The sequence below is a fragment of the Herpailurus yagouaroundi genome, unplaced genomic scaffold (assembly GCF_014898765.1).
Source record: "Herpailurus yagouaroundi ecotype Mexico unplaced genomic scaffold, PumYag 194, whole genome shotgun sequence".
Classification (NCBI taxonomy): domain Eukaryota; kingdom Metazoa; phylum Chordata; class Mammalia; order Carnivora; family Felidae; genus Herpailurus; species Herpailurus yagouaroundi.
Window position 1 is genome coordinate 6,616,686 of NW_024412425.1, and position 25,796 is coordinate 6,642,481.

The 25,796-nt window shown below is 47.6% G+C and overlaps 2 protein-coding genes across 6 annotated transcripts in view; one reads left to right on the plus strand and one right to left on the minus strand.

Annotated features, from left to right (window-relative positions):
* The window catches only part of ANKRD27 (ankyrin repeat domain 27), a 51,521-nt gene extending 33,225 nt beyond the window's left edge, over positions 1–18,296 (plus strand). The window contains exons 18-29 of one of the 5 annotated variants that reach the window (XM_040446254.1): positions 260–457; positions 2,115–2,174; positions 2,271–2,387; positions 3,691–3,735; positions 5,445–5,567; positions 10,451–10,648; positions 12,155–12,274; positions 12,374–12,535; positions 13,781–13,892; positions 15,327–15,405; positions 15,593–15,665; positions 16,937–18,296. In XM_040446254.1, coding sequence (XP_040302188.1) covers positions 260–457; positions 2,115–2,174; positions 2,271–2,387; positions 3,691–3,735; positions 5,445–5,567; positions 10,451–10,648; positions 12,155–12,274; positions 12,374–12,535; positions 13,781–13,892; positions 15,327–15,405; positions 15,593–15,665; positions 16,937–17,173 — 1,524 coding nt within the window. In that variant the 3' untranslated portion in view covers positions 17,174–18,296. Of the gene's footprint in view, positions 1–259; positions 458–2,114; positions 2,175–2,270; positions 2,388–3,690; positions 3,736–5,444; positions 5,568–10,450; positions 10,649–12,154; positions 12,275–12,373; positions 12,536–13,780; positions 13,893–15,326; positions 15,406–15,592; positions 15,666–16,298 lie in introns of all 5 variants that reach the window. The other 4 variants (XM_040446252.1, XM_040446255.1, XM_040446256.1 and 1 more) reach the window with 4 other exon arrangements.
* A 2,137-nt stretch (positions 18,297–20,433) lies between these two features.
* PDCD5 (programmed cell death 5) overlaps positions 20,434–25,796 on the minus strand; it is a 6,482-nt gene continuing 1,119 nt past the window's right edge. Inside the window, exons 2-6 of the mRNA XM_040446259.1 lie at positions 25,755–25,792; positions 22,847–22,908; positions 21,940–22,031; positions 20,939–21,010; positions 20,434–20,617 (exon numbers count right to left, since the gene is read on the minus strand). Coding sequence (XP_040302193.1) covers positions 20,570–20,617; positions 20,939–21,010; positions 21,940–22,031; positions 22,847–22,908; positions 25,755–25,792 — 312 coding nt within the window. The 3' untranslated portion in view covers positions 20,434–20,569. The remainder of the gene's footprint in view (positions 20,618–20,938; positions 21,011–21,939; positions 22,032–22,846; positions 22,909–25,754; positions 25,793–25,796) is intronic.

Genomic DNA, 25,796 nt, shown 5'->3' on the forward strand with positions numbered 1-25,796 from the left:
GTCACTCCTCTCTGCACATGGACACATCACAATTTATTCAGCCTTTTCGTACTGATTGGCAGTTGGGTTCTTTAGAAAAAATGATGTGTCCTGATGAGGTAACCTGGAAGGAACCTTTGAGGTCTGTCTGTTCCCGCACACTTGCTTGGTGAGCGGAGCCCAGATTCCCCTGGGATGTGGACTGAGGCTGTGGAATCCACAGACGTCGCCCGAGTCTCAGCGTGTGACTTAATGGTGGCATTTCCCGCTTTCTTTGCAGTGTGTGAAGGCTCTGGTCTACTATGACGTGCAGTCATGCAGACTGGATATTGGTAACGAGAAAGGAGACACCCCACTCCACATAGCTGCACGTTGGGGCTACCAAGGCATCATAGAGACATTGCTACAAAATGGAGCATCCACAGAGATCCAGAACAGACTGAAAGAAACACCCCTCAAGTGTGCCCTAAACTCAAAGGTAGCTTTTTTTCATCTCCGAGCATCAATATGACTTTAAAACAAAAAAAAAAAATCAATGTCCAGAGATTAGCTCTTGGCCGCGCTGGACAAACTGCACGCTAGTGCCTGAGAACAGAGCTTGGCCTGCACCCTCTCTGCTGCATTTGGGGCCTGGTGGCTAATGGGTCTTACTTATTTATATTGTTTTGAGCGTCATTCGCATATTTTGTCCATGTTGTTCCAAGAGCTGCTCGCTGCAGAGTCTGCTCCGACCCCGAGTGCTGTGGGTTTATGAGCAGACAGAGCGGGGGGAATAGGACAACGGCTCTGGCCGTGAGAAGCAGGGATGGGGGGCCCGGGGCATGGAGGCAGTGAGCGTCGGAGCTCTGTCTTCCTGTTACTTCATCCTAACAGCTTTATTCTCTTTTGGCCAATTTTGAACATCGTTGGGTATGGTTTCTTTCCTCAATGGCTCACGAATGAGCGAATCCTTTCCTGTTAGTAATTTCTGGGGACACGGAGTGTCGTCAGAGTGCTCAGCTCGTGGGCAGGTGGGGAACGAGGGATGTACAGAGGCCGGCTCTCTGTGCCTCTCCTCTCGCAGCTGCTCTGGCTGAAGAGACACCTTCAGAGAAACACGGTTGGCCCGCTGGCCAGGGCAGCGGAAGGCCGAGGCCGTCACACTGCACCCAGAACATCACGGATTTGCAGTCACGTCAGCGATTCTGTGTTAATACGGGTCTCCAGCCGCTTCCCTTTGCCCAGGCTCTGCTCTCTGCCCCTTAACGTTTCCCTGGCTTGTTACACAATTGCCATCTGTCTTCCAGGGCATTCTCTCAGTGTTCCAGTCTTTTTCTAGGGGAGCGGTTTTTGTTTTTCAGCCACTTTATTGAGGTACAATTGACATACAAAAAGCTGAACTTCTTTAATATATACAATTCAGTGGGGTACACACCTGTGTGGAGACCGGCTCTGTAACCCATGCCATGGACGTACTCATCACCTCCAGATCTTTCCTCCCGCCCTCTTTATTTGTCGTTACTATTGTCATTATTTTGTGTGTGTCATAAAAACACAACGTAAGATCAGGAGCAGTTTTTGAGGGTTTAAATCCCCACTTCTCACCCCAGGGGGCCTCAGCCGTGCTTCCCGTGCACTCGCGGGGTCTCGGGCTCTGTGGCGGCCAGAGCTGATGGGATGGGCGATGCCACCCTTGGCCTGAGGTGTCCGTGAGCAGCAGAGAGCTCTCCCGCCGCTGTACTCCCTTCTAGAAGGATATGTGTAGAGAGAAGGGCAGACCGCCTTCTTGGCTCAGCTGTGATCGGTTCCTGCCCGAGACCCGGGGGTGCCAGTGGGAGGGTCACACTTTGTGTCTGTGGACAAACAGCCCAGGGGCCCCTTCTGTTCCTGGGCTTCTCTTGTCCTCTTAGCCCATTCATGGAAAGCCCCAGCTGGTAGACAGCAGGAACAGAGGGGTGGCAGCAGGAAGCCCATGCTTAGTCGGTGTGATCTTGAGTGAGCTCCTGCCCGTTCAAGCTGTGGTTTCTCTGTCCCTCCAAGGGTGTGGTTGGGCCGCATGACCTTCCGAGAGGATGGGCAGGCAGCAGGGCATATGGGTGATGATGCTCTGGCAGCCTTCCTCGTTCAGTATCTTCCATATCCCCTTCTCCTCCTAGATTCTGTCAATAATGGAAGCCCGTCATTTGTCCTTCGAGAAGAGGAGGAAGTCTTCCGAGGTGAGTGGACAGGGCTGGGCTTGGTGGCCCTCTCTGAGCCCAGGGCCTGCTCTGGCCCTCACGAGGCCCTTCTCCTGTCGGTCCCCCTGGCTGCAGGTCCCAGTGCAGCCCACTCAGCGCCCTGTGGATTCCATCAGCCAGGCCTCCTCTACCTCCAGCTTCTCCTCTGTGTTGGCACGCTCCGTACAGGAGCCCAAGAAGGACTACAGAGAGGTGAGGCTCCCAGACGGGAGGGCGGACGGGATGGTGGCCCTGTGTCACGGCTGTTACTTAAAGAGCCACGGCGTGATGAGAGCTGCCTAGCGGGCCACCACCGGCACTACTGGGCCAACTTGTCTGCCGTGGCCTGGAGGGAGCCCAGCCAATTCTTGCCTTGCTTCTTGCATGGTCAGCTCCTGAAACAGCTCTTCGCCTTAGGGATTGTGTGTGTGTGTGTGTGTGTGCGCGCGCGCGCGGCAAAGGGAGAGAAGAAGGAGCCTTCTAGGAAAAGTCCCAAGTCAAGTCCCCTGTCGGTCCACAGATTTAAGACCATTTTACAAACTATATTCTCTCCCCTTACGACCCACTCCATAAGCATCCTCCTCAACCTGGTGCGTCATTTCTGACTTCTTGCGAACACATTGTGTTCTGTAAAAGGTGGTTTATAGCCTGTTTTTTTTTTTTTCTCCACTTAATCTACCCGAGAGCTTGTCCAGCGTCAGCCACCAGAGCAGACCATCCCATGCATGTGCCACGACTCCTTTCCCTCTTCCCCTGTGGATGGGAACCTCACTGTGTCCACCCAGGGCATCTGTCCCCTGCCGCCCCCATGCTGTGATCTGCTCTTGGAAGGCCTGATAAGCTTAGCTCGAGTCGATAGCACAGCAGCACAAGCCAAGAGACACATTCCAAAGTCTAACGGAGACCTGAAGTTGTTCCTGGGAGGGGTGTGCCCCCTGGTGTCCCCTCAGCTGTCAGATGCTGAGGGCTGAATACGTGTGGTTCTAGAAGGTGGCTGGGCTCCTAGGAAGCACCATCATGTCACTTGGCTATGTCACTAGCAGAGACCTTTCAGAGAGCTTGAGTGGTAGTGGCTCTGGTGCATGCTGGCGCCCTCCCGGACATCCTACTGGGGCAGTCTCAGGGACGTTTGAAAGAAACTGAATGAGATGTTAAAACTCCAATAGACCAACAGACCAACCAGAACTACTAGGTTTTCAGACTTGGTTACTATTTCTTTTTTTTTTTTTTAATTTTTTTTTTAACACTTATTTATTGTTGAGAGACAGAGACAGACAGAGCATGAGCAGGGAAGGAGCAGAGAAAGACGCAGACACAGAATCAGAAGCAGGCTCCAGGCTCTGAGCCGTCAGCCACAGAGCCCGATGCAGGGCTCAGACTCAAACCACGAGACCACGACCTGAGCCGAAGTCAGACGTTTAACCGACTGAGCCACCCAGGCGCCCACCCAGGCGTTATTTCTTTTATTGCTTTATTATTGAAATCATTTTCTAACACTCTTTTTCCTTTAATTAAGGTAGACAAACTCTTAAGAGCGGTTGCTGATGGAGATCTAGAAATGGTGAGTTTTGAGAAGCGCATCTGAAAAAGCTTGCTCTCGGTTGAAAAGAGCTGTATGGGTGTTTCTTGTCTGTGGTTCCTCCAGGAGCCGAGTTCTGTTCACTTTCACTCGGAAGGGCTGCGTTCAATGACTATGTGGTAATGGAGATGTTAGCAGTTTCCCTTCACGTGACAAGCAGGTGGATGTAAAGTCGCATAGCGAGCCTTTTAGATATTCACGTTCCCGGAGGCTGATGTGTTGGCCAGCCCTCCCGTGTGCAGGAGCTCAGAGTGTGGACTCAGAGCCTGGCCCGCTATCGGGGAACAGGATGTGTGGGCAGGGCTGGCAGAGAGGAGGGTGGAGGATGGAGAGGTAGAGGATGGAGGGGCGGAGGATGGAGGGCCGGAGCCCAGAGGTGCCGGTGTGGCCCTGTGGAAGTTGTGGGTGGCTCTGGCGCCTGGGCAGGAGGCTGAGGTCTGAGGCTTGAGTGGTCTGAGACCACTGCTAATCCATCAGACTGGCACACGGTTCCTCTGGGGGGCAGGACATGGTGTCTGTATCTCTGTCTGTCCTCTTGTGAGACTGGCCCCGGGAGAACCCAGCATTCTTTGGAGGAAGCAAAGTAGGACTTCTTCGGGCACCCTGGGAGCCATGGTGTGAGCCGGTGACATAGTCTTTGTGGAGAAGAGAGGATGGCCGTCCCTGCATCATGATACACCCACTCCTCTTCCTCCTGTGGGTAGGTGATGGGGCTGAGGCCGTTCGTGAAGGAGGTGAGCAGAGGCAGACTGGCCAGTGTCTTGGGACAGCACCCAAACTTTAATCTACATGCGTGACAGCCTCTGACCCCCTGCCCAAGGCACCTGCCCTTCCACTCCCCCCCCCCGTTCTTGTCACCGGCCCTCATCTGTCTCTGTTAAGGGGCCTGTTAGGTGTGGCCCCTGAGTCGACACCTTTGGTGTTTCCGCCCTGTGGAGTATCTGCTGTCAGGATGTGGAAGGGACCTGAAGGAAAGACGTTTGGGCTGGAAAGGGGTCTTCTTGGAACCCTTGTCACTCCCTGCATGCACGAGCTTAGAGTGCTCAGAACTAGGCCTAGAAATGTACTTCCGTTGTTTCCGTTTTTCAGATTTAATATCCTAGACACCAGTTTTTACTGGAGCATAAATTTGACCTCTTGGTGGTCTGCAGTACTTTCACCTACGGGCTAGCGCGTGGTTGTGGAAGGGACGCCGGCGTGGAGTCAGGGAGCCTGTGTGTAGGTTCCGACCACCACTTCCTAGTTGGGTGGCCTTGGACAGGTTGTTCCCTCTCTGAGTTTTCTCCCAGCTTAGAAGGGACGGCTGGGTGTTGAGAGTGTGCAATTAGGTGACACCAGGCAAGGTGCTCAGTAAGTGCTCCGGGACCAGGGTGTGACAGCGGCACCATTCTTCCCTTTCTAAGATGAACGAATGCCTGACACAAGCTGGAGAAATGGTAGCGTAAGTTCTCTGGTTCGCTGGAAAAAGGACTGAGAAAGGTTTGCGTGCTGTGAACCCAGTCGTGTGTCGGTCACGGTGGTGGTTGAGGACGTGTTGGCCCTGATTTGGGAGCAGCTGTGTGTGTGTGTGTGTGTGTGTGTGTGTGTGTGTGTGTGTACGTGGGACAGAAGGAGGGAGGGGGAGATACCGTAGCTTGTAAAGGAACCAAGGATGAGTCTTAAGTCCTGTTCTCCTTCCTGCCCAACACCAGGTGCGTTACCTTTTGGAGTGGACAGAGGAGGACCTGGACGAGGTGGAGGACACCGTCAGTGCAGAAGATGTTGACTTTTGTCACCCCTTGTGCCAGTGCCCGAAGTGTGCTCCGGCTCAAAAGGTTTGGCCTTGCTTCTCTTGGTGGCGGTGAGGGTGGGGAGGCAGATTCTTCTCTTTCCCCTTAGGAAAGTTGTACGCTTCTCAGCCAGCTAGTTACTGAGTGGCTGGAAGTTGGTATCCCTGAGATGTGGTGGGGATTCGTTGTTTAGTTCTGGGAGGAGAAAAGCCAACACCAGGGTGGATCTGGCTTGGGCGGCCTGCCTTCTGAATGAGCAGGGCAGTGAGCAGGGACATGCACACGTGCTCAAATGTTTCAACTGCTCTCTGGGCCCCCGAGTCACAAGGCAAGAGTTCATGAACAGAAGCGCCCGAGGGTGTCTGTCCACCTGGCTGCCAGTCCCCCGAGGAAGCTGCATTCGAGATCCATGGCCCGCTGTCTTTGCTCAAGTTGGTACCCCCTGTGGGAGGATCCTCCCTCCAAGTACAGAGGATTCCCTGTGCCCTTTACCCAAGTCTCCCCCAGTGCTAACAGCTTGCAGAGCCATAGAACAGTATCCCAACCAGGATTTAGACGTAGAAACCATCCCCACATCTTATCCACATTTCTCCGATTTTGCTTGTACCCACGTGTGCACACGTGTTCACTTTGATCACATGCATAGCTTTGTGCATCCACAGTGAAGGTACTAACCAGCTCCCTTGCCACAGGAAGAGCCACCCGTGCTGCCCTTTCCCACACCCTCCTGTTTCCCTGCCATCCCATAACCCCTGAGCTAATTTTTTACAAGGTGTGAGATTTAGGTTGAGGTTCCCTTTTTTGTCTATGGATGTCCACCCGTTCCACACCCCTTGTTGAAAAGACCATCCCTTCTCCAAAGACTTGCTGTTCTACCTCAGATAATATGTGCTGTGGGTCTATCTCTGGACTCTGTGTTCTGTTCCGTGGATCTGTGTGTCTGTCCCTTCATCAGTTCCACACTGTCTTGATTACTGTAGCTATAGGAAGCCTCAGTATTGGGTAGAGTGATTCTCCCTAACTTACTCTTCTTTGCCAGGATCATTTTAGCTATTCTATGGCCTATGCCTTTCTGTATATATTTTAGAATAAGTTTGTTTATGACTACCAAAAATCTTATTAGGATTTTGGTAGGAAATGCATTAAAACTGTAGATCAAGTTGGGAAGAAACGACATCTTTACTGTGTTGTGTTTTCATGAACATGGTATATCTCTCCAAATACTTAGTCCTTCTTCGATTTCTTCATCATTTTGTGATTTTTAGCATAGAGATCCTGTCCATAGTTTCTTAAGTGTACACTTAAATATTTCATCTTCTTTTGAGCAATTGTAGATGGTATTGTGCATCTAGTGTGCACTTGTGTGCTAGTTATTTAACTTGATTGTGTATGTCCCATACTGAGAAAATTAATTTGACTCTACAAAACATGTATAGTGGTGTTGTCCTTTGTATTATAAGATAATGTTGCCTTATTTAAAAAAGCTTCACTGTGGGTTATTTTTTTTTAAATTTTTCTTTTTTAATGTTTATTTTCGAGAGAGAGAGAGAGAGACAGAGTGCGAGTGGGGGAGGGGCAGAGAGAGAAGGAGACACAGAATCTGAAGCAGGCTCCAGGCTCTGAGCTGTCAGCACAGAGCCTGATGCGGGGCTTGAACTGACGAACCGTGAGATCGTGACCTGAGCCACAGTCAGATACCTAAGCACTGAGCCCCCCAGGTGCCCCTTCAGTGTGGGTTATTTTAACCCAATGATATTGAAAAGATTAAACTTTCATTCACATGTAGCTTTTCATCTAGCTGCAGGGTCATGTGCACATTGGGAATGTGCAGCTTCTGTCCTGTCCCCATGCTGCTGGATATATACAGCCCAGAGAATGATTCCCCCTCTACAGACTGCTATGAAAATAAAAAAGGCGGACGGTGTTTCAGAGAATACGATGTGAGGTGACAATACTTCAGGCCCGGTCAGTGACTGTGTGTGGCTAGAGGCAGTCACTGCATCCGTCCCTGTTCTTGCCATTTTCCTACGCTCTCTTCTTCCCCGCCTCATGGTTCGCTGGTTGTAACAAGAAACTGAATGACACATTAAAATAACTGCTGGATTTATCGAATAAAATCTTACGTTCTCTGCTTTTTGAAAGCCTCTTACCTTTTTCTCATTTTGAAATGTCTCAAAAAGACGCAGAAGACATAAGAAATACATTTATATGGGAGTTGCTCCCCGTCTGTGATTTAGTTAACCACCCCTGGACCCCACCATCTTCTAGCCCACTGGTGTGTTTAGGGAGTTTGTTTAAAAAACCTTTATTGAGGGGCACCTGGGTGGCTTAGTCGGTTAAGCATCTGACTTTGGCGCAGGTCATGATCTCGTGGGTCATGAGTTTGAGCCCCACATCAGCCTCTCTGCTGTCAGCTCACAGCCCGCTTCAGATCCTCTGAACCCATCTCTCTCTCTCTCTCTCTCTCTCTCTCTCTCTCAAAAATAAATAAACAGTAAAAAAACCCTAAAAACCTTTACTACAGCAAGATACAGAACATGACCATCACTTCTGAGGGTTTTCTTGGGCTGCTTTGAAACTCTTGCTGTCCCCCTTCCTCCCCTGGCCCAGGCACCACCGGTCTGCTGTCCATCATGACAGGCTCATTGGCCTTTTCTAGAATTTAGTGTGAATGGAACCAGACAGTACACACTCTTTTGAGCCTGGCTTCCTTCACTCAGCAGAATGTTTTGAGATCCATGTTGGATCAGCGGTTCATTTCATTTTATTGCTGGGTAGTGTTTTGTTGACTAGACGACAATTTACCTAATCACCCCTTGATGAACATTTGAGTAGTTCCCTGCTCTGGGCTTTGTGAAGAAAGCTAGTGTAAACATTTGTGAGCAAGTCTTTGTATAAATATGCATTTACTTGGGTATATGCCTCAGGTTATAATTGCTGGCTTTTGTAGTAAGTGCATGTGTAACTTCATAAGAAACTGCCATTTTTCCAGAGTGATTATGGCATTTTCCACTCCTGCCACCGGTGTGTGAGAGTTCTGGTTGCTCCATGTCCTTGTGACTTTTTAACTGTAGTCGCTCCTGTAGGTGTGCCGTGGTATTTCATTGCGTTTTTTCTCCCTGTTCCTTCATTTGTTTGTTTTTTAGTTTTGAGGTACAATTTACATGCAGCAAAATTCACCCCTCTAACTTGGCATGCAGTTTTTCTGAGAGAGAACCGTCTTAATCAGCAACAAGTGAACTAGATAACCAGTTTTAATTCTTGGCCAGTCATGTAAAATGCTGACATAATGATTTTATTATCAAAATGTATGATTTGATATCTTAATTTAATGTTTTCGGTTATATGGTTTATAAATGTCCCTTTTTTTAAATGTTTATTTATTTTGAGAGAGAGAGCGAGACGGAGCATGAGCAGGGGGAGGGGCCGAGAGAGAGAGGGAGACACAGAATGGGAAGCAGGCTCCAGGCTCTGAGCTGTCAGCACAGAGCCCAACATGGGGCTGGCTCAAACTCACGAACCCTGAGATCATGACCTGAGCTGAAGTTAGACGCTCAACCAACTGAACCACTCAGGCGCCCCTTGTTTGTCCTTCTAATTATTGATTGAGGGGCTCCTGGGTGGCTGAATCAGTCAAGTGTCCAACTCTTGATTTTGGCTCAGGTCATGGTCTCACGGTTCGTGGGACGGAGCCCTACATCAGTCTCTACACTGACAACATGGAGCCTGCTTGGGATCCTCTCTCTCCCTCCTTATCTGTCCCTCCCCTGCTTGTGTGCATGCACGCGCTCTCTCTCTCTCAAGAAGAAATTACTAGTTGATTGTCCTTACGTTGGCATGATTGATTTTAAAACCGTTGCGACTCGTAAGGTAGTTTCGTGATAAAAATGACAAACGATGGAGCTAAGCAGCAAACAGCTCTATGAGGCTTGACAAACACGTGGTCGTGTAACCACCGGCACAGTGCACAGTATCTCCATGATACAAATACAGATTTTCTCCCCCCAGATCTTTTGCCTATTTTTTTTTTTTAACGTCGGATTGTCCAATTGCGTTGTAAGAACCTGTTTTAAAATTCTGGTGGGGGGGCGCCTGGGTGGCACAGTCGGTTAAGCGTCTGACTTCAGCCAGGTCACGATCTCTCAGTCCGTGAGTTCGAGCCCCGTGTCGGACTCTGGGCTGACGGCTCGGAGCCTGGAGCCTGTTTCCGATTCTGTGTCTCCCTCTCTCTCTGCCCCTCCCCCGTTCATGCTCTGTCTCTCTCTGTCCCAAAAATAAATAAACGTTGAAAAAAAAAAATTCTGGTGGGGCGCACCTCTTTCATCAGACCTACATAACGCAGATATTTTCTCCCACTCTGTGACTTGCCTCTTCATTTTCTTAATTGTGTCTTTCCAAGAAGAACCATTGAAAACCAGCTTGTCAAACTCTTCCTTTATGGTTTTTGCTTTTGGTGTCTTCCCTAAGAGATCTTTGCTCATCCCAGTGTTGCAAGGATTTCCTCGTGCATTCACTCCAGGAAAGTGAAGTACGACACAGTCGTGGCTCTCACATCTAGGTCCGTGAGGCGTTTATAGTTCTTGTGTGGTGGAGTAAGGGCTGATGTGCACTTTCTCCGTATGTGGGGATCCAGTAGTTCGGCGCCGTTTGTTGAACAGACTTTCTGTTTCCCGTTGAACTGCCTTGGCATAAATAAGGTATCATTTCAGGGGGGTTGGTCTCTTGAAAATAGAAGTTACTCCTTTGGGATATCTTACCTTTCTCCAGTTGTAGGAATTCACCTGTGGGCCACCTGATTCTGGATCCCACCGTGACCCCAAATTTTGCACAGGGACGGTGGGGGGGGGGGCGGCGCCTGGCTTCAATTCCTTCAGCCCAGTTTCTTAAATACTGATGACATCTCTGACTCCATCCTCCGCTTTTACTAGAAGCTGGCAAAGATCCCCGCCAGTGGGCTCGGTGTGAATGTGACCAACCAGGACGGCTTCTCCCCACTGCACGTGGCTGCCCTGCACGGTCGGGCGGACCTCGTCCCCCTCCTGTGGAAGCATGGTGCCAACGCAGGTGCCAGAAATGTGAACCGAGCCGTCCCGCTCCACCTGGCCTGTCAGAAGGGCCACTTTCAGGTACGGGTTCTGGCTCCTGGGCACAGGCTGCTTGGCGGCAGTGCTGCAGGGGGCAGCTTTGGGGGCCGGCCCGGAGGACACACACGTTTCCTTCCTCCCTGCTCTGGGATCCTGAGAGGCACATGGCAGGATGGCTCAGCAACAGAACACAGAGCTCTGGTGCTTCTGGGTGAGGACCCTCTCCCTTCCCCCGTCCCTTCTCCCCGCCACACCGCTGGCATTCACATCCCAGTGGCACGGAGGCCCACGCTCTGATTCCGACCCCACCAGGAGCTGGCCCTGGGGCGTGGGTGTGGGTCATCGAGGGCTCTGCCTGCGATTAGCACTTTTCACCCCCACAGCCCGTGGTCTGTGTCGGCAGCTTAGTACTTTACAGAGAGTGGCCCTATGGAGGAGGTGCAGGAGACCATTGTGAAATGCTTGACTTTTTCAAAGTCCTGTATTTCTTTTTGAGAATTATCTATTTAAAAACCAAAAAAAAGTCTCCCTGTGAGCTCTACTCTAAGATTTTAATTTTTTAATTTTTTAAAAAAAGTTCATTTATTTATTTTGAGAGAGAGAGAGAGTACGCAAGCGGGAAAGGGGCAGAGAGAGGGAGAGAATCCCAAGCAGGCTCCACACTGTCAGCACAGGGCCTGTTGTGGGGCTCAATCTCATGGACTGTGAGATCACTCACCCAAGTGAGTCACCCCGGGACCCTAGCTCCACTTAAATAAAATCAGCTTTTATTTTTTTAATTATTCTTTTTTTAATCATTATTTTTGAGAGAGACAGAGACAGAGCACGAGCAGGGGAAAGGCAGAGAGAGAGGGACACACAGAACCCAAAGCAGGCTCCAGGCTCTGCGCTGTCAGCACAGAGCCTGACGCGGGGCTTGAACCCATGAACCGTGAGATCACGACCTGATCCTGCGTCAGGCGCTTAACTGACTGAGCCACCCAGGCGCCCCTGTAAGCTTTTAAAGGCCAGGAATCAGGGGTGCCTGGCTGGCTCATTCAGGGCTGTGAGTTCAAGCCCCATATTGGGTATAGAGCTTACTTAAAAAGATAACAAAAAATAAATAGGGGTGCCCGCCTGGCTCAGTCAGTGGCACTTCCGACTCTTGATCCCGGAGTTGTGAGTTCAAGCTCCATGTTGGGCGTGGAGCCTACTTAAAAAAAAAAAAAAAGCGTAAAAATAAAGAATAAAAGACAGGAACCACCTCAGGCCTTCCATGTCTCTCGTAGCACCTAGCATAGCACTCCAAACATCAGTTTCCTAATCTCTTAAGACTGGGGTAATAATTCGGCCCTCCATAGGGTGGGTCTAACCATGAAATGGGAAAAATCGCGCCTAGCACATTGCCGGGCAGAGGAGACCCCACTTCCGTTGGTCTGTCCCCTCCCAAGAGTCAGACACGTGTGGGAAGAGCCTTCTAAATACACTTAAAGTCCAAAGGATATCAAGTTACAGGATCTCTCTCCACAAATTGAATTACGGTTGAAAAATTTGCCTTCTCTGGGCTAGGTGGTGAAGTATCTCTTGGATTCTAACGCAAAACCCAATGAAAAGGACGTAAGTGGAAACACACCGCTCATTTACGCCTGTTCCAACGGCCACCACGAAGTCGCGGCGCTGCTGTTACAGGTGAGCTGCCGATCCCGGTCCGGGGCGGGCTTCGCGTCGCCTGGAGTCTGCGTCACTGTGGTCTGCCCTTCCTTTCGACCGCATCGTCTCTCCTTTCAGCACGGGGCCTCCATTAACGTCTGTAACAACAAGGGCAACACGGCGCTGCATGAAGCTGTGATCGAAAAGCACGTCTTCGTGGTGGAGCTGCTTCTCCTTCACGGGGCATCGGTTCAGGTCTTGAACAAGAGGCAGTGCACAGCTCTAGACTGTGCTGAACAGGTGAGCGGGGGGCCCCCTCGCAGCTCCCTCTGGGTCCCCTGTGGTTACACCGCACCTGAAATAGCTATAGCTGACCTTGGAATCGCCGTGCTGGGCTGGGTGGCTGTGCCAGAAGATGGCCAGTGTGGTCAGATGTCCGGTCCTTGGTCCCCTGGTCAGGTGTCCATCCGGTTCTGCCTGGGGAGCTGGGAGTCAGTCCTTCAGGGCTCACTTTCCATGGGCTGAGTAGAGGTGCTTCCCCCAGCAACTGCGGGTGTCGGTGCCCTGGGGTGGCCCGGGGACAAGCCATCACATGCTCACAGGGAAGTTTGGGCTCACCCTGCCTGCAGTGGTCTTCACGGCACCATGGAGAAAGTTTGGTCAATTGGCGGTTCTAAGACTCTTTGAGTGGTGCGAGGGGAACTGTGGGGACCACTTCACCCCTCCTTCCAGTGCCGTGGGTGTTGGCACGGGGCAGTGGCGAGGAAAAGGCTTCTTCTCCTCTCCTAGGAGAAGCAAGCTGTCTATTCCTGTTTTCCTGTTGAATCTTTTCATTTTTGACTCTGGGTAGACAGCCAGTAGGCTGTTAAATGAATCTGGTGTCGCATAAAAGTCACTATAAACCCAACGTACTCATGGGCTTATCGTATTAATTTTCAGTGGCATTTCTTAACAGAATTGAAACATTTTATTTTATTTATTATTTATTATTTATTTTTATTTTAGAGAGAGAGACAGAGAGCGAGAGTGAGCAAGCAGGGGAGGGAGGCAGAGGGAGAGAGAGCCTCCCCAATAGGCTCCACACTCCGTGCGGAGTCTGCTGTGGGGTTCAGTTTAGAACCCTGGGATCATGACCTGAGCCAAAATCAGAATTTGGCCACTCAGCCAACTGAGCCACCCAGGCACCCCTGGAATTGAAATATTTTAAACCTTCAGTTAGCACTTTCTCCGATGATGACAAGGATGAGTGTTTTTTATCTCGTAGTCACTATGTGCTGGGCCGTCCGTGACCTCATGATAACTGTGCAATAACAGAGCCCGTGACGGGCAACCCAGCGCACGGAGCAGCAGTACCTGGGAGAGGAGGAGCCGGGCTCCGAGCGCTGGGCTGCCCGGAAGCACGAGGCTCCGTGGCATCACAGTCCCGTCTGTGGCTGCTCCTTGCTTCTCTGTCCAGGCGCACCAATATGGACAGTTACATCAAAAACAAGCAAGAACCTGCTAAGAATGAAAACTTCCTGTAACCTTTTCCCTTTCAAATTGTAGAATTCAAAAATAATGGAATTACTTCAGGTGGTACCGAGCTGTGTGGCCATGTCAGGCGATGCTGGCGAGACGGACCACAAGGAGTACGTTACTGTTAAGATCCGGAAAAAATGTGAGAACTTAACATTCTCTCTGTAATTCTCAGCATGGGCCTCTTTGGGAATCCATGAGTAGTTGCTGGTGTTCGTTTAATTTTAAATGTAGAATGTCATCATACTGGTGACTGGGGCAGGGATATGGGCACCAAAGAAATGGACGATACAGCCTAACTCGTTGGCTTGTTTTGCTACTGATTTTCTGGCTGATCGGGATGATGCTTCCTCCGGAAGTGAGGTGGCCTCTCTCAGCCTCACCTTGAAGGCTCGGGCCTCCCCTCCGCCAGCTGGAGAGGAGAGGAGGAGCAGCCGCTGGGAGATTCTTTCCTGCCACCTGTCCCCAATCCAGGCCTTTTTTTTTTTTTTTTAAATTTTTTTTTTTTAACGTTTATTTATTTTTGAGACAGAGAGAGACAGAGCATGAAGGGGGGAGGGGCAGAGAGAGAGGGAGACACAGAATCGGAAGCAGGCTCCAGGCTCTGAGCCATCAGCCCAGAGCCCGACGCGGGGCTCGAACTCACGGACCGCGAGATCGTGACCTGAGTTAAAGTCGGACGCTCAACCGACTGAGCCACCCAGGCGCCCCAATCCAGGCCTTTTTAAAAGCGTTTCCTGGACCTCTGGAGCTGTGTTTCCTGCTAACTTTAAAGGTTTTTTGTTTGTTTGTTTTTAATTTGCACGTATACGGAATTTATTGGTAATTAGAACTATAGTTGCCAATCATGGGTGGGCCTGAAGTAATTTTTTTACAGTTGTTTTGGTCTAGGTAGGTCCCATGTTCTACTCTTTACTTTTATTTTTTTAAAGATTTTATTTTATTATTTTTTTTAATGTTTGTTTTTGAGAGAGACAGAGAGACAGAGACAGAGCATGAGTGGGGGAGGGGCAGGGAGAGAGGGAGACACAGAATCCAGAGCAGGCTCCAGGCTCTGAGCTGTCAGCACAGAGCCTGATGTGGGACTGAAACCCACAAACTGTGAAATCATGACCTGAGACGAAGTCAGATGCTCAACTGACTGAGCCACCCACGTGCCTCAGATTTTATTGTTTTTAAAGTAATTTCTGTACCCAACATGGGGCTCAAAGTCACAGCCCTGAGATCACTCGCTGTACTAACTGAGCCAGCTAGGCGCCCCTCTATTCTTGTTTAAAATTACAATATAGTTTGTAGTGTAATAATGTGAGTAAACCCATTTCCATGTCTAGATAATCCTGAGTCTGTCTCACAAAGTGTCCTGTGTGTTAATAAGGATGAATCTTTCTTCTTTTCCGTGGGGGCTTACCGGTAATAAACAGATAGCTACTAATATGTCTCTTTAAGCAAATGCAGTGTGTAATTTTCTCAATTTTGTTAAACTAAGAAAATTGAAAGGTTGCATCTGTGCTACAACTTTAAAAATCCTTAAAACTACTTCAGAAGTTCTCAAATGTTTATCCTTTTTTATCTACAGGGAACTCAAAAATGTATGATCTACCAGATGAACCTTTTACAAGACAGTTTTACTTTGTCCACTCAGGTGGTCAGTTTAAGTGAGTATAAAATTTGCGTTGATTTCTGGGCTGTGACCCGACTTTTACTTACAACTAAAGCCAGGTATGTGCCCCTTTGATGGGTTACAGAAAAATCTGCGCTCGTCAAATGCTGCCACCTTGTGGCCAACCAGAGTGTTCGACACCACTGTCCCAAACACTGATGTCACTTTGGTTTGGGTTTCAGGGGAAGGACTTCAAGGGAGATTATGGCGAGGGAGAGAAGTGTCCCTAATTTTACTGAAGACTGTTTGCATGAGGTGAGTCATGAAACGCTGGCTTATCATCATATTTCTTTTTTTGTTTTTAATTATTTTTGAGAGAGAGCTAGCAGGGGAGGCGCAGAGAGAGGGGGAGAGGGAGAATCTAAAGCAGGCTCCACACCATCAGTGCAGAGCCCGACAGGGGGCTCGATCCCACAAACTGTGAGATCATGACCTGAGCCGAGACCAAGAGTCGGACACTTAACCGACTGAGCCACCCAGGCGCCCCTCATCGTATTCTTAAAGCCTGGCTTTTCCAAAACGAACCCGTGGTGAACACGTTTCTCGTGTCACGATCCCCTTCTTTTCAAGAGTCAGTAACAACTAAGATGAGTTCGTTAGCGGCACAGCCAAGGGCACAGACTTCGTTTACTGAGAAAGGAGAGCGAGGGGACAGTGGGAACAGGGGTGGGCGCGGAGAGCCCCTGCAGCTTGTGGCGTGTGTGCTCAGTGAGATAGCTCGGGTTACGCCATCTAGGATTCACTAGCGTGTGAATCACCGATGTCAGGAAGAAACCAAGTTTGTGTCCGGATGGGTTCAACAAAAGCCTTCTCCGAATACGGTCGGAAGCTGCTCACGTGGACAGATCCGCGTGTGGCCGCCTTCCGACAGCCTGTTCACTCACTCAGTTACAAAAGGGAGGCTGCTTTGGGTGCGGTGGTGCAATGGTGCCTCTTCCCAGAAACCTGACTTTCCTGCCTGCTCCTGGCAGTATGACTGCGGATGGGTACACTTGCCAGCACGTGCGGTGGCACGGGCTTGTCGAAGCACGTCTGCGCAGGCGCTAAGTCTTTGCTTTAGAGAACTGAAGTGATTTTTGTCAACCTGGCTGATTTCGGCCTCCGACGCAATCTTCCGTGACTTGCTGACGGACCGGACCGTCCCGCCGCTGCGTGGGAAACCCACAAACTGAAATCTGCTTGGGTTCGGTCGGGTGCCAGCTCTTCCCCTGTGAGCGACGGGGACTTAGGCAGGTTGCTTCCACTTGCTGACCCTGTGCCTCAGCCGTGCACGGTGTAGCCATCAGGGCGTACTTGTTATAAAGATCAGTTGTGAGATCAGGTAGAGCCCTGACGTTGCGTCTGACACACAGAGAGTATCAGTGGCACCCGTGCTGTCCCACAGGGATGTCAGAGCTGAAGTTATATGCCCAGAGAGTAGCGAGCATGTCGGGTGACACACAGAAGCACCCAAGGACGCCGTTCTTGTGTGGTTCTTGTTTTACACGCAGTGTGAACGAACTGCTTGAATTGTATCGTTTCTTCAGCCAGGGAGGCAAAAGGTTACACGGGAGCAGAACAACCCGCCAGACCAGGGCGGACCTGAGACTGCGGGCAGAGGAAGCAGCAGTCAGCCCGAGAGGCCCCGGCTGAAACAAAGCGTTCCTGCGAGCCGGCGGATGCTGCGCAGACACACCGTCGAGGACACGGTCGCAGCCAAGAGCCCCGGGACCGCCGGAGACCCAGCTGCTCCCCGAGAGGCTACTATTACTTCCCAGTCTTAACAGCGGTAAGCGGTTGTTAAGTCGGCTGCCAGGAGGTGAGTCCTCAACAAGAAGGTGCCGAGCAGGAACTCAGCTGAGAACTGACCTGTACTTTGCGTTTGGTTTGAGAGTAAAGCAGAAAGTTCCTGAAAGCTTTTCTGTGGCGGAGGGAAAGAATGCGACGAAGAAAACCACCACCATCTCTCTCCTCTTCGGAGCTCATGAATGCACTTTGGAAAGGGAATTCACACAGTTTCCAGTGGTGTCCCGATCCCCGAGACCGGGTGTGGGCTTCTTCTGAAGCAGCAGGCCACCTGGCTGCAGAGATGGCTTTCATCACCGGGTTCCGTCCTCCCACCGCAAGGTGCTAACCTCTGCCGTGTGTACAGATTAGCAAACCACCGGCTAAAGAACCCCGCCCTCTGGGATAGGCTGCGGAGAAGCAGCGTGGGCTCCAGGGCACCGTGGAGGCCGGGCGGACGGGACACGCTGGCCTGGAGAAAAGAGGGCCTGGAAAATATTCCTTTGCAAAACAGCACTCGAGCCCAAAGATGTCCCCGTGCCAGTGTGGCGTTTAGTGAAAAGGACATTTATGACCTGTTCTGCACTATGTATGTGGGGACGGTTGGGTGTAATTTTTCTTCCAACAAAGTAAGTACAGGTGTTTGATCACCGCACATACGCACCCGTATCAGTGTCTCTCGAAACCTCCCCTCCCGTTAAAAACCTACCTTGGATGTCACACCTGCCGGATGGTTCCTGAGCTAGAGAGATTTGGCACATCTTTCCTTAGTCTTTTGATTCAGATTCAAAACTTACAGCACAAACCAGGTCAGAGTTACTTTCGGTTAGAATTTATTGCCATTTATTCCTTTTTACAAATTTCTATAGATTATACTTATTTTTTTATGTTACTAATTGGCCTACAGCTGCAAACATGGGTTTGTCCTGAGTACATCTTCAAATAACTTTGTAATAGGGACATGGTTTTGTGCATGTTCTTGGAAATACTTGTGTATGTATAGAAGGGAGGGACTGATTATTTTTCTACAAAGTAATTTATGATTTCTAATTTTCTAATGTGCCTTGGATCTGTGCCAAATGATGGGAACGAAAACAGTAAACTCTATGATTCTTGAGCGTGTCATGGTATACTTCTTTAGTTGGTATTTTGCTCTGGAGAGATGTGTGTTTCTCTTCCTCTCCGCTATAAACGTGTGCTTTGTGTATGGAAAGATCTTCCCCCATTGGATGGATTCCCCCATTTCTCACTGAAATATGTAAACCGGATCATTCAGAGCAGACCCTCACCCATTCGCCTCCCTAGGACTGACTGAGGCTAGCAGGTGCAATGCCCAGGAAAAGGTTTTAATTTTTTAAAAAACCAGAACAGAAGTGAATGCAATATAGCTTTTTAGCCCGAACAGGAAATAAGCACTGTTGCTTTGCGAATTTCTTTATTCAGGTTTATTTTTCCTCCTTTTCCACAGTATTAAACAACACGACCTCATTGACCTAGGTCGCGGTGTGCTGCCCTCCTAATTAAGAAATCGTGTCCTGTGCAGTTTGTCAGCCAAGCTGCAAATACACGCATTTGATATCCCCTCATTTTTTGGGTGGTATGATAGAATTTTGAAAACTATTTAATTCTAACAGTCGCCCCGACTGGTAGAACTGTCAAATGTTGAAATAGGTTCAGAGAAAGAAGGGTGATTTGCTGGCACTATCAGATCTGGGGTCACGGCCTGCTTGGTGCTGTCATCTGAACTGGCAGTTTCCAGTGCGGTGTGTCTTCTGGAGATGTAAGTACCTTGAATGAGATGGTCGATTTTAGGGGAGAAGCTTCTTCCTGAGCTACTCTGCGATTAGCAGGGTGAGCTGTCTGAAGTGACTACCTCAATTATTTTTTAAAACTTGTTTTTCTCCAATTCTTTCCCACTTAAAACTTCATTTGACCACTCAGAAATTGGTAATGCCCAAATTTCTATACTGTGTGAGAATGCTTTGAATTCAAAGTATTGTCAATTAAATTAGAAAGCTTAGAATAACCATGCCCCATTTCCTAGGCTGCCTTGCAGAACTTTTATCCTTGTGTACAGAACCACTTTCCATCTTCAAGCGTCCTTGGAGGACAGGATAGATGCCGTCAGGACAGTGGTTATTCTGTAGGAGGAAGCATGTAACAAAACTTGCAGAGAATCATCTAGTCTCCTTCCAGCATTTTTATGTAAATAAGACCTAAAGCAAAGTTTACCTATAACTGGGATGTGCTTTTCCCCCCCCCGCAAAATCCCTGAGCAAAACTTGTATTTGACTCTAATTCTGTTCCTTTTAAAAATTTTTGATGTTAAAAGTTCTACTCATTAGTTTGTTTATTCAGGAATGCTAGATGCTCCAACACGGACTTTCTTGGCCACAGTTCCAAATTTCAAGTCCCCACATGAGTAACATCTCAAATATACAGTTTAGATATAGATCAGCAGTATGCTCATTAGAGAGACTGGGATTCTAATCCATTTTTCCTGTTACTTTCCTGTCACCAATCCTATTCCCTTCATATTAAATGTAATGAACTTACTCCTGGGCTGAGGCCTCTAAAAGGTTACACCGAAGAGCTCACTTGAGAAGTAAATTCATGAGTAAAGGTTTCAAAATCTAGTGGGAGGAAAGCACAATAGATGACATGTGCTTTGAATTACCTGCAGTTTTATCGGTGAAGAACTCCAACAATTCTACCAAAATGTTTAACTGCTAAAGTTAGAAGGCACTTACTTTGTTTCCAACATGTTGGTTATCGTTCCAGTATTACTATCAGTGTCTCCTAGTTATTTTGGTAATTTTCTGCAATGCAAGTACCACTGTCTTGGATTGGGGTAATATTTGTTAAGATAATATAGTCTCAGTGCCTTTGAAAAGTAGGTTATAAATGAAACCAAAGCAAGGAATTTCCTTACCTTAAACATACAGATTATGTTCAGGAAGAATAGTGTACCTGGTTTCAGAACCTAGATTTTGGAAATATTAGATGTTAAACATTAAAAGTTGATTCCTCTCAATCCATGGGTTTTAACTACCATGTTACTGGATGCTGTTTCCTTCTTACTGAAGAGTAAGCCAGCGTCTGTTTGTGCAAAGGCCACTTTCCTAACACTAATGTCACAGTTACAAAGAATATATTCATGCTGCTACACGTTTATAAACTTTTGGTATGAAAGAAAAAATTCCAAACGCAGATCTGTTCATTCGGCTATGGTACAAAAAAAACTTTGCCCAAATTGTTTTATTTTGCATAACAAGTTTATTTTTTTAAAAGGCATATAGACAATAAACAAAGTAAACAATCAGATCTTTACTTCCACCAAGTGTTATCTGTCGTAGAACTGTTCCATTAAGTTCCAGTCTCTAAACATCTTAAACTCAATAATCATCCTCTTCATCAGAGTCCATGACTTTTCTTCTGTTGAACTGGAGGGAAAGTAAAGGAGTGTCACTACAGGTTTAATAAAGCAGAACTCAGACTTTCTGACAAGAACAAGGTCTACTACTACAAGACATTAGACCTTTGAAACAACTCCCGGGTTTGTAGCCACTGGGGGGGGGGGGACAGAAGAGCCTTAATAATTAGACCCCTCAACAAGTGCAGCCTTTCTCCCCAAATTTTCACCTGTTACAAATGGAAAATGTTTATGGGCTGAAACATGTTTTGATACAGTAGATAAATACAGGATATTTAACACTTATCATTAAAATCTTTTTCTTTTGCCATGCGCATTTGGGGAAACTTACTTTAACTGTGGTTTTCTTTTCTGTTTGTTGGCTTACTTTTTCAAGGATTTCTATTAAACCTTGTTCTGATACCTAGGATAACCAGAAAGAAAAACAGTACTTTTTTTAAACAAAGAGTTTATACCTAGCAGATTGAATGGTTTTCATCTTTCTGGGGGCATGGGGGCAGAGGTCAAGAGGCAAGGAAGGAGAGGCAAGACAGGAGGTTCTAACTACTGGTTTAAGTTCCAAATCAATTTTGCTCTGCTAGCCTCATTTGAGGAGAGGGGAAGGTATCCATCGATTAGCTCTCTCAGGAAAATTCTACATTAAGAGTACTTAAGAACACCTTTAGCACCACTAACAGACAATGACAACCACCTACACCTGTGTTGGAGACACACAGCTTCTGCTCTTGAAGAGCTTAAATGAAGGAGAGAAGTCACTCAAAATAGATGAACAGTCATTGTCTCTTCCACACACGCTCTTAGTGTAAGGGGTTCAAGCGCAGGCCTGATCCCCGCAGGCTATGGAGGCAACAGCCAGCTTCCAGTGCAGGTGGGGCTCATCTTGAAGGAAGGATCTTGAAGGAAGGTCAGGCTCACCAGAGCTCATCAGGGCATCACAGCCACGCACATAATAACCAGGAATTTCAGCACCTCCTCCTGTGCAAAACACGCTCAACTTCTACGTACATGGGTAGTATTTTATTTGGTATCATTGCCAAACCTGTTGCCAGCGTAGAAGCAATTAGATGCTGACCCTAATAGTCCCTGGGTCACACACACACATCAAGGTTCCATAGCAGCGTCATAAAGGAAAGCAGCAGAGGATTTTAGGAAAGGCAATTAGTTATCTTTTAGGATTTATGGTAGACACAAGTATTCTCTCCTTTATAAATTGCTTCACTGAAATAGTCAACAAGAACTTCTGAACCAGAAGATGAAACTGGCCTTTTGAAGATATGTTTTGATAAAGTCAATAACAACAGGTAAAATGGCCTCAAGACAGTCCAAGCTTACCTTCCCACTTAGTTGCCCGTATCTTGCCATCTGTATGAGGTAATTCTCTACTGCTTTAGTTTTTTCAGGCTTTACAAGCGCTAAGTTACTTACTAAAAAGAAAAAGAAGGAGTCAAAACTAAATGCACACTTAGAGAACTTAAAACTATTCACCAACATTTCCAAAGCACTTCACAGACCTGTGTTTTGAGACTAGCAAAGTAGGCAGGTAGGGCAGATTGTACAACAGCCCGTCTTAAAAATGAGGAAACTCAAGTGCAGCCATGTCAATCTCAGTCAACACCACACAGAGGTAGTGGGAGAGCCAAGGTTCAACTTGGGTCCTCAGATTCTAAGCCTGAGGTCTTTTGTTTTTATTATTATTTTTTAATGATTTCCACTTAAAAGGAAAGCAATTTCTGTATGACCACACATATATAATTGTTGATCCATCTAAGAAACCTGCCTCTTCTAAGCCGGGCTTCAAGTTACAATACAAAAGATACTAGCTCATTTGGATTGGCTTATTAGTTTTTTCTATATGTTTTGGAATTTACTGTGAAAAATTATGAACATACACTAAAACAGAGACAATAAACCTCCCAAATCCCCATCACCCACATAAACTACCAGCAACATTTTGTGATTGACTCGATTAAAGAGTGGTTTCCTATAAATTTGACCTAAAATGCACTTGGAGATCATCTCTTTGATAAGCGAGAACTGAGCTGGTATTTTTAGCAACGTTTTAATTACATTTCTTTAGGTTTATTAACTTCACATTTCTTACAACTTTATCTGCATCACGTTTTTACGTTAAACAAATATTTAATCCAGAGACAGCAACGATATCCTAGATCCCTTGCCCTATTCCAGTAGCTCAGGTCCATTTTATGGAAATAAGTTAGAGGAAACTAAAGATGCTTACGGCGGGCCCGGGCTGACTGATCCAGGACTTGGGCTAAGATACTGTTTCTCATTTCTGCTTCCCTACGACACAAACAGATCAGCACAATTAGAACCATGCTGTCAGCATTCCTACTGAACACACAACTCCCGTGTTTCCCAAGATGGAAGCCTGCCGCGCACACAGACTGCGCTATGGCAGGCGCCTTGGGGGCAGCAGTTCCCATACCCAAGTAGGAGTCCAGGCCCGCCCTCAAAAGTTAGCTTTATTTTATGTGGGTACTAACCTACCAGGTTTAAAGGTAAAACTTTAGATTTTCATCATTCAGGGTGGAGTTTTAGTTCCGCCACTATTACCAACATACATAAAGTACCCAGTGTGTGAGAGGTTCTAGAAATTGGTAGTTAAGATTCCAGGCAATTAAAGGACCAAATGATTAATCTGTGATTTTTCTTAGAGATGAAGCTGAGACCTAGGAAGGCTATGTTATGGGGACACAGGTAAACCTGGCCAAGCTGGAACCAGACCCCATGGTTCAAGACTCTCAGTTCCACTTTTTGAGTGGGGAGGGGGAGTGAAATTATAACCTTGCAACCATCCTTGCATCTTTCTACCGATTCAAGTGGGAACTAGTTCTCAGGACAGTGGTTTCGAACTTTTATTTAAGCAGCAAAAAAAAAAAAAAAGTTTTTCCCAAATGAAATCCTTTAGCGAACTTACTACACAACACAGACAAAAGCAGATCCTCCAGCTGAATCCGAAGGGGAGCTGGGGCTGGCTGTGCCTACGGGCCACCCCCAGCTGAGGTGGCTAAGCACACGGTGGTGCACAGCCCACCTCCACAGGCCATTTCCTTATTGCCCCTGAGTACTTCAACCCTGTTATTTACTGACTAGATTTCACTGAATCAAAGAATGCCATCAATTGTAAGATGCGCCATAGTTTACGTACCTCGAAGAACAAAATGGGCGAGTCTAATAAGAGATCCCTACTCAAAGCTGGGTATCAAAGAGTAACACCCACAGTACAAGGTAAACAAAAAATAAACCCGCCGTGCAGAAAGGGACAGAAAGGATGCATGCCATCAGCCTTGGTCCCGAGTGAAGGAAGAAAGAAGTTCCTGTCAGAGTCTGAACTTCAAGCTTTAGTCTTACAGGTTTTCTGTCTGAATTTACACTGCTTGGGGGTGAGTGAAATCTCAAGCACAGAATTTTTTTTAAGTTTATTTATTTATTTTGAGAGAGAGCAAGAGAGTAGGGGAGGGGCGGGGAGGGGCAGAAAAAGAGAATCCCAAGCAGGCTCCACACTGCTAGTGCGGAGCATGACAAGGGGCTCGAACCCTCAAACCACGAGATCATGACCTGAGAAAAATCAAGAGTCAGACGGTCAACTGACTGAGCCACCCAGATGCCCCTCAAGCACAGAATTTAATTTTAAAAGGTCTCAGGTTAGAAATGTACCCAAGTTATGGCAGAAGCAAAAATAAATCCTCTCTGGAAGAATCCAGGACAAGAGTGATCCGTCATGAGACAGATCTAATCTCTGTTAAATGTGAAAAAATACATGTCTTACAATCAATGAAATTCACGTCGTAGTTTTATTTTCTTCTCAGCACCATTCTTCTCCCACTAATAAGCCCCAGAGGGACGGAACCTTTTCTGCCTTGCCGATTTCTCTAGACCCAGCACAGTGCCTGATTCGGACCTGGTGCTCAATAACTACTTGCTGAATGAATGAATGAGTTAAATGGCAGCATGATGGGGAGAGGGGAAAATGCTGTTCAACAGGTACGGAGTTTCCGTCTTGCAAGATGAAAAGCTTCGAGAGATCTGTTGCATAATAATAACACTACAGTAAACACGAATGAGCTGCACACTTAAAAATATTTATTACGGTAAATTTTACGTGTGTGTGTGTGTGTGTGTGTGTTTAAATCACCGTTAGGAAAAAAAGGTAGCGTGGTGAGGTAACTGGGTGTTCATTCACTAAATCTGCTATGTGTGAGGTGCCCAACCACGTGCTGGGATAAAATAAGAGGAGTTTAACAGTTAATGTGCAGAGAAATTTACTAAACGTGAAGCACTGTTCCTACGTAATCCTTACAACATCCCCATGAGGTAGCCCTATTATTAGGCTCATTTTTTTTTTTTAATTTTTTTTTTCAACGTTTATTTATTTTTGGGACAGAGAGAGACAGTGCATGAACGGGGGAGGGGCAGAGAGAGAGGGAGACACAGAATCGGAAACAGGCTCCAGGCTCCGAGCCATCAGCCCAGAGCCTGACGCGGGGCTCCAACTCACGGACGGCGAGATCGTGACCTGGCTGAAGTCGGACGCTCAACCGACTGCGCCACCCAGGCGCCCCTATTAGGCTCATTTTTAAGGTAATCACAGTTTAGCAGAGAAGCAACATCAACCAGCAATTACAAGGGAAGTATGCGGAGTTCCATACACCTTTCTTTAATTAGCAAATCAATAACGAAAATACCGATTATTTATGGGAAAGTCTCTATGCCAGGAAAAACTTTAAGATGGACACATCTATTAAATAACTAAACTAGGGGTGCCCGGGCTGGCTCAGCTGGAAGAGCATGTGACTTTTTTTCTTTTAAACGTTTATTTTTGAGAAAGAGAACGGGAACACAAGTGGGGAAGGGGCAGAGAGAGAGGGCAACAGAAGATCTGAAGCGCGCTCCTGCTGACAGAACCCCGGGGTCCGGAGTCAAGTCAGATGCTCAGAGACTGAGCCACCCAGGCGCCCCAGGGCATGCAACTCTAGATCTCAGGTTTTGAGTGTGAGCTCCGCCATGCGTATAGTGATTACTTAAAAAATAATAATAGTAATATAATAACTAAATTTTAAAAACCATTTGGTGGTTTTTTACCATTTTGAACCATCCTTCAAAAAGTTCAGAATTCCAGCCCATACCTGTGCTTTGCTTCCTGTTGTGCTGCATCGCCAGGATCCTGG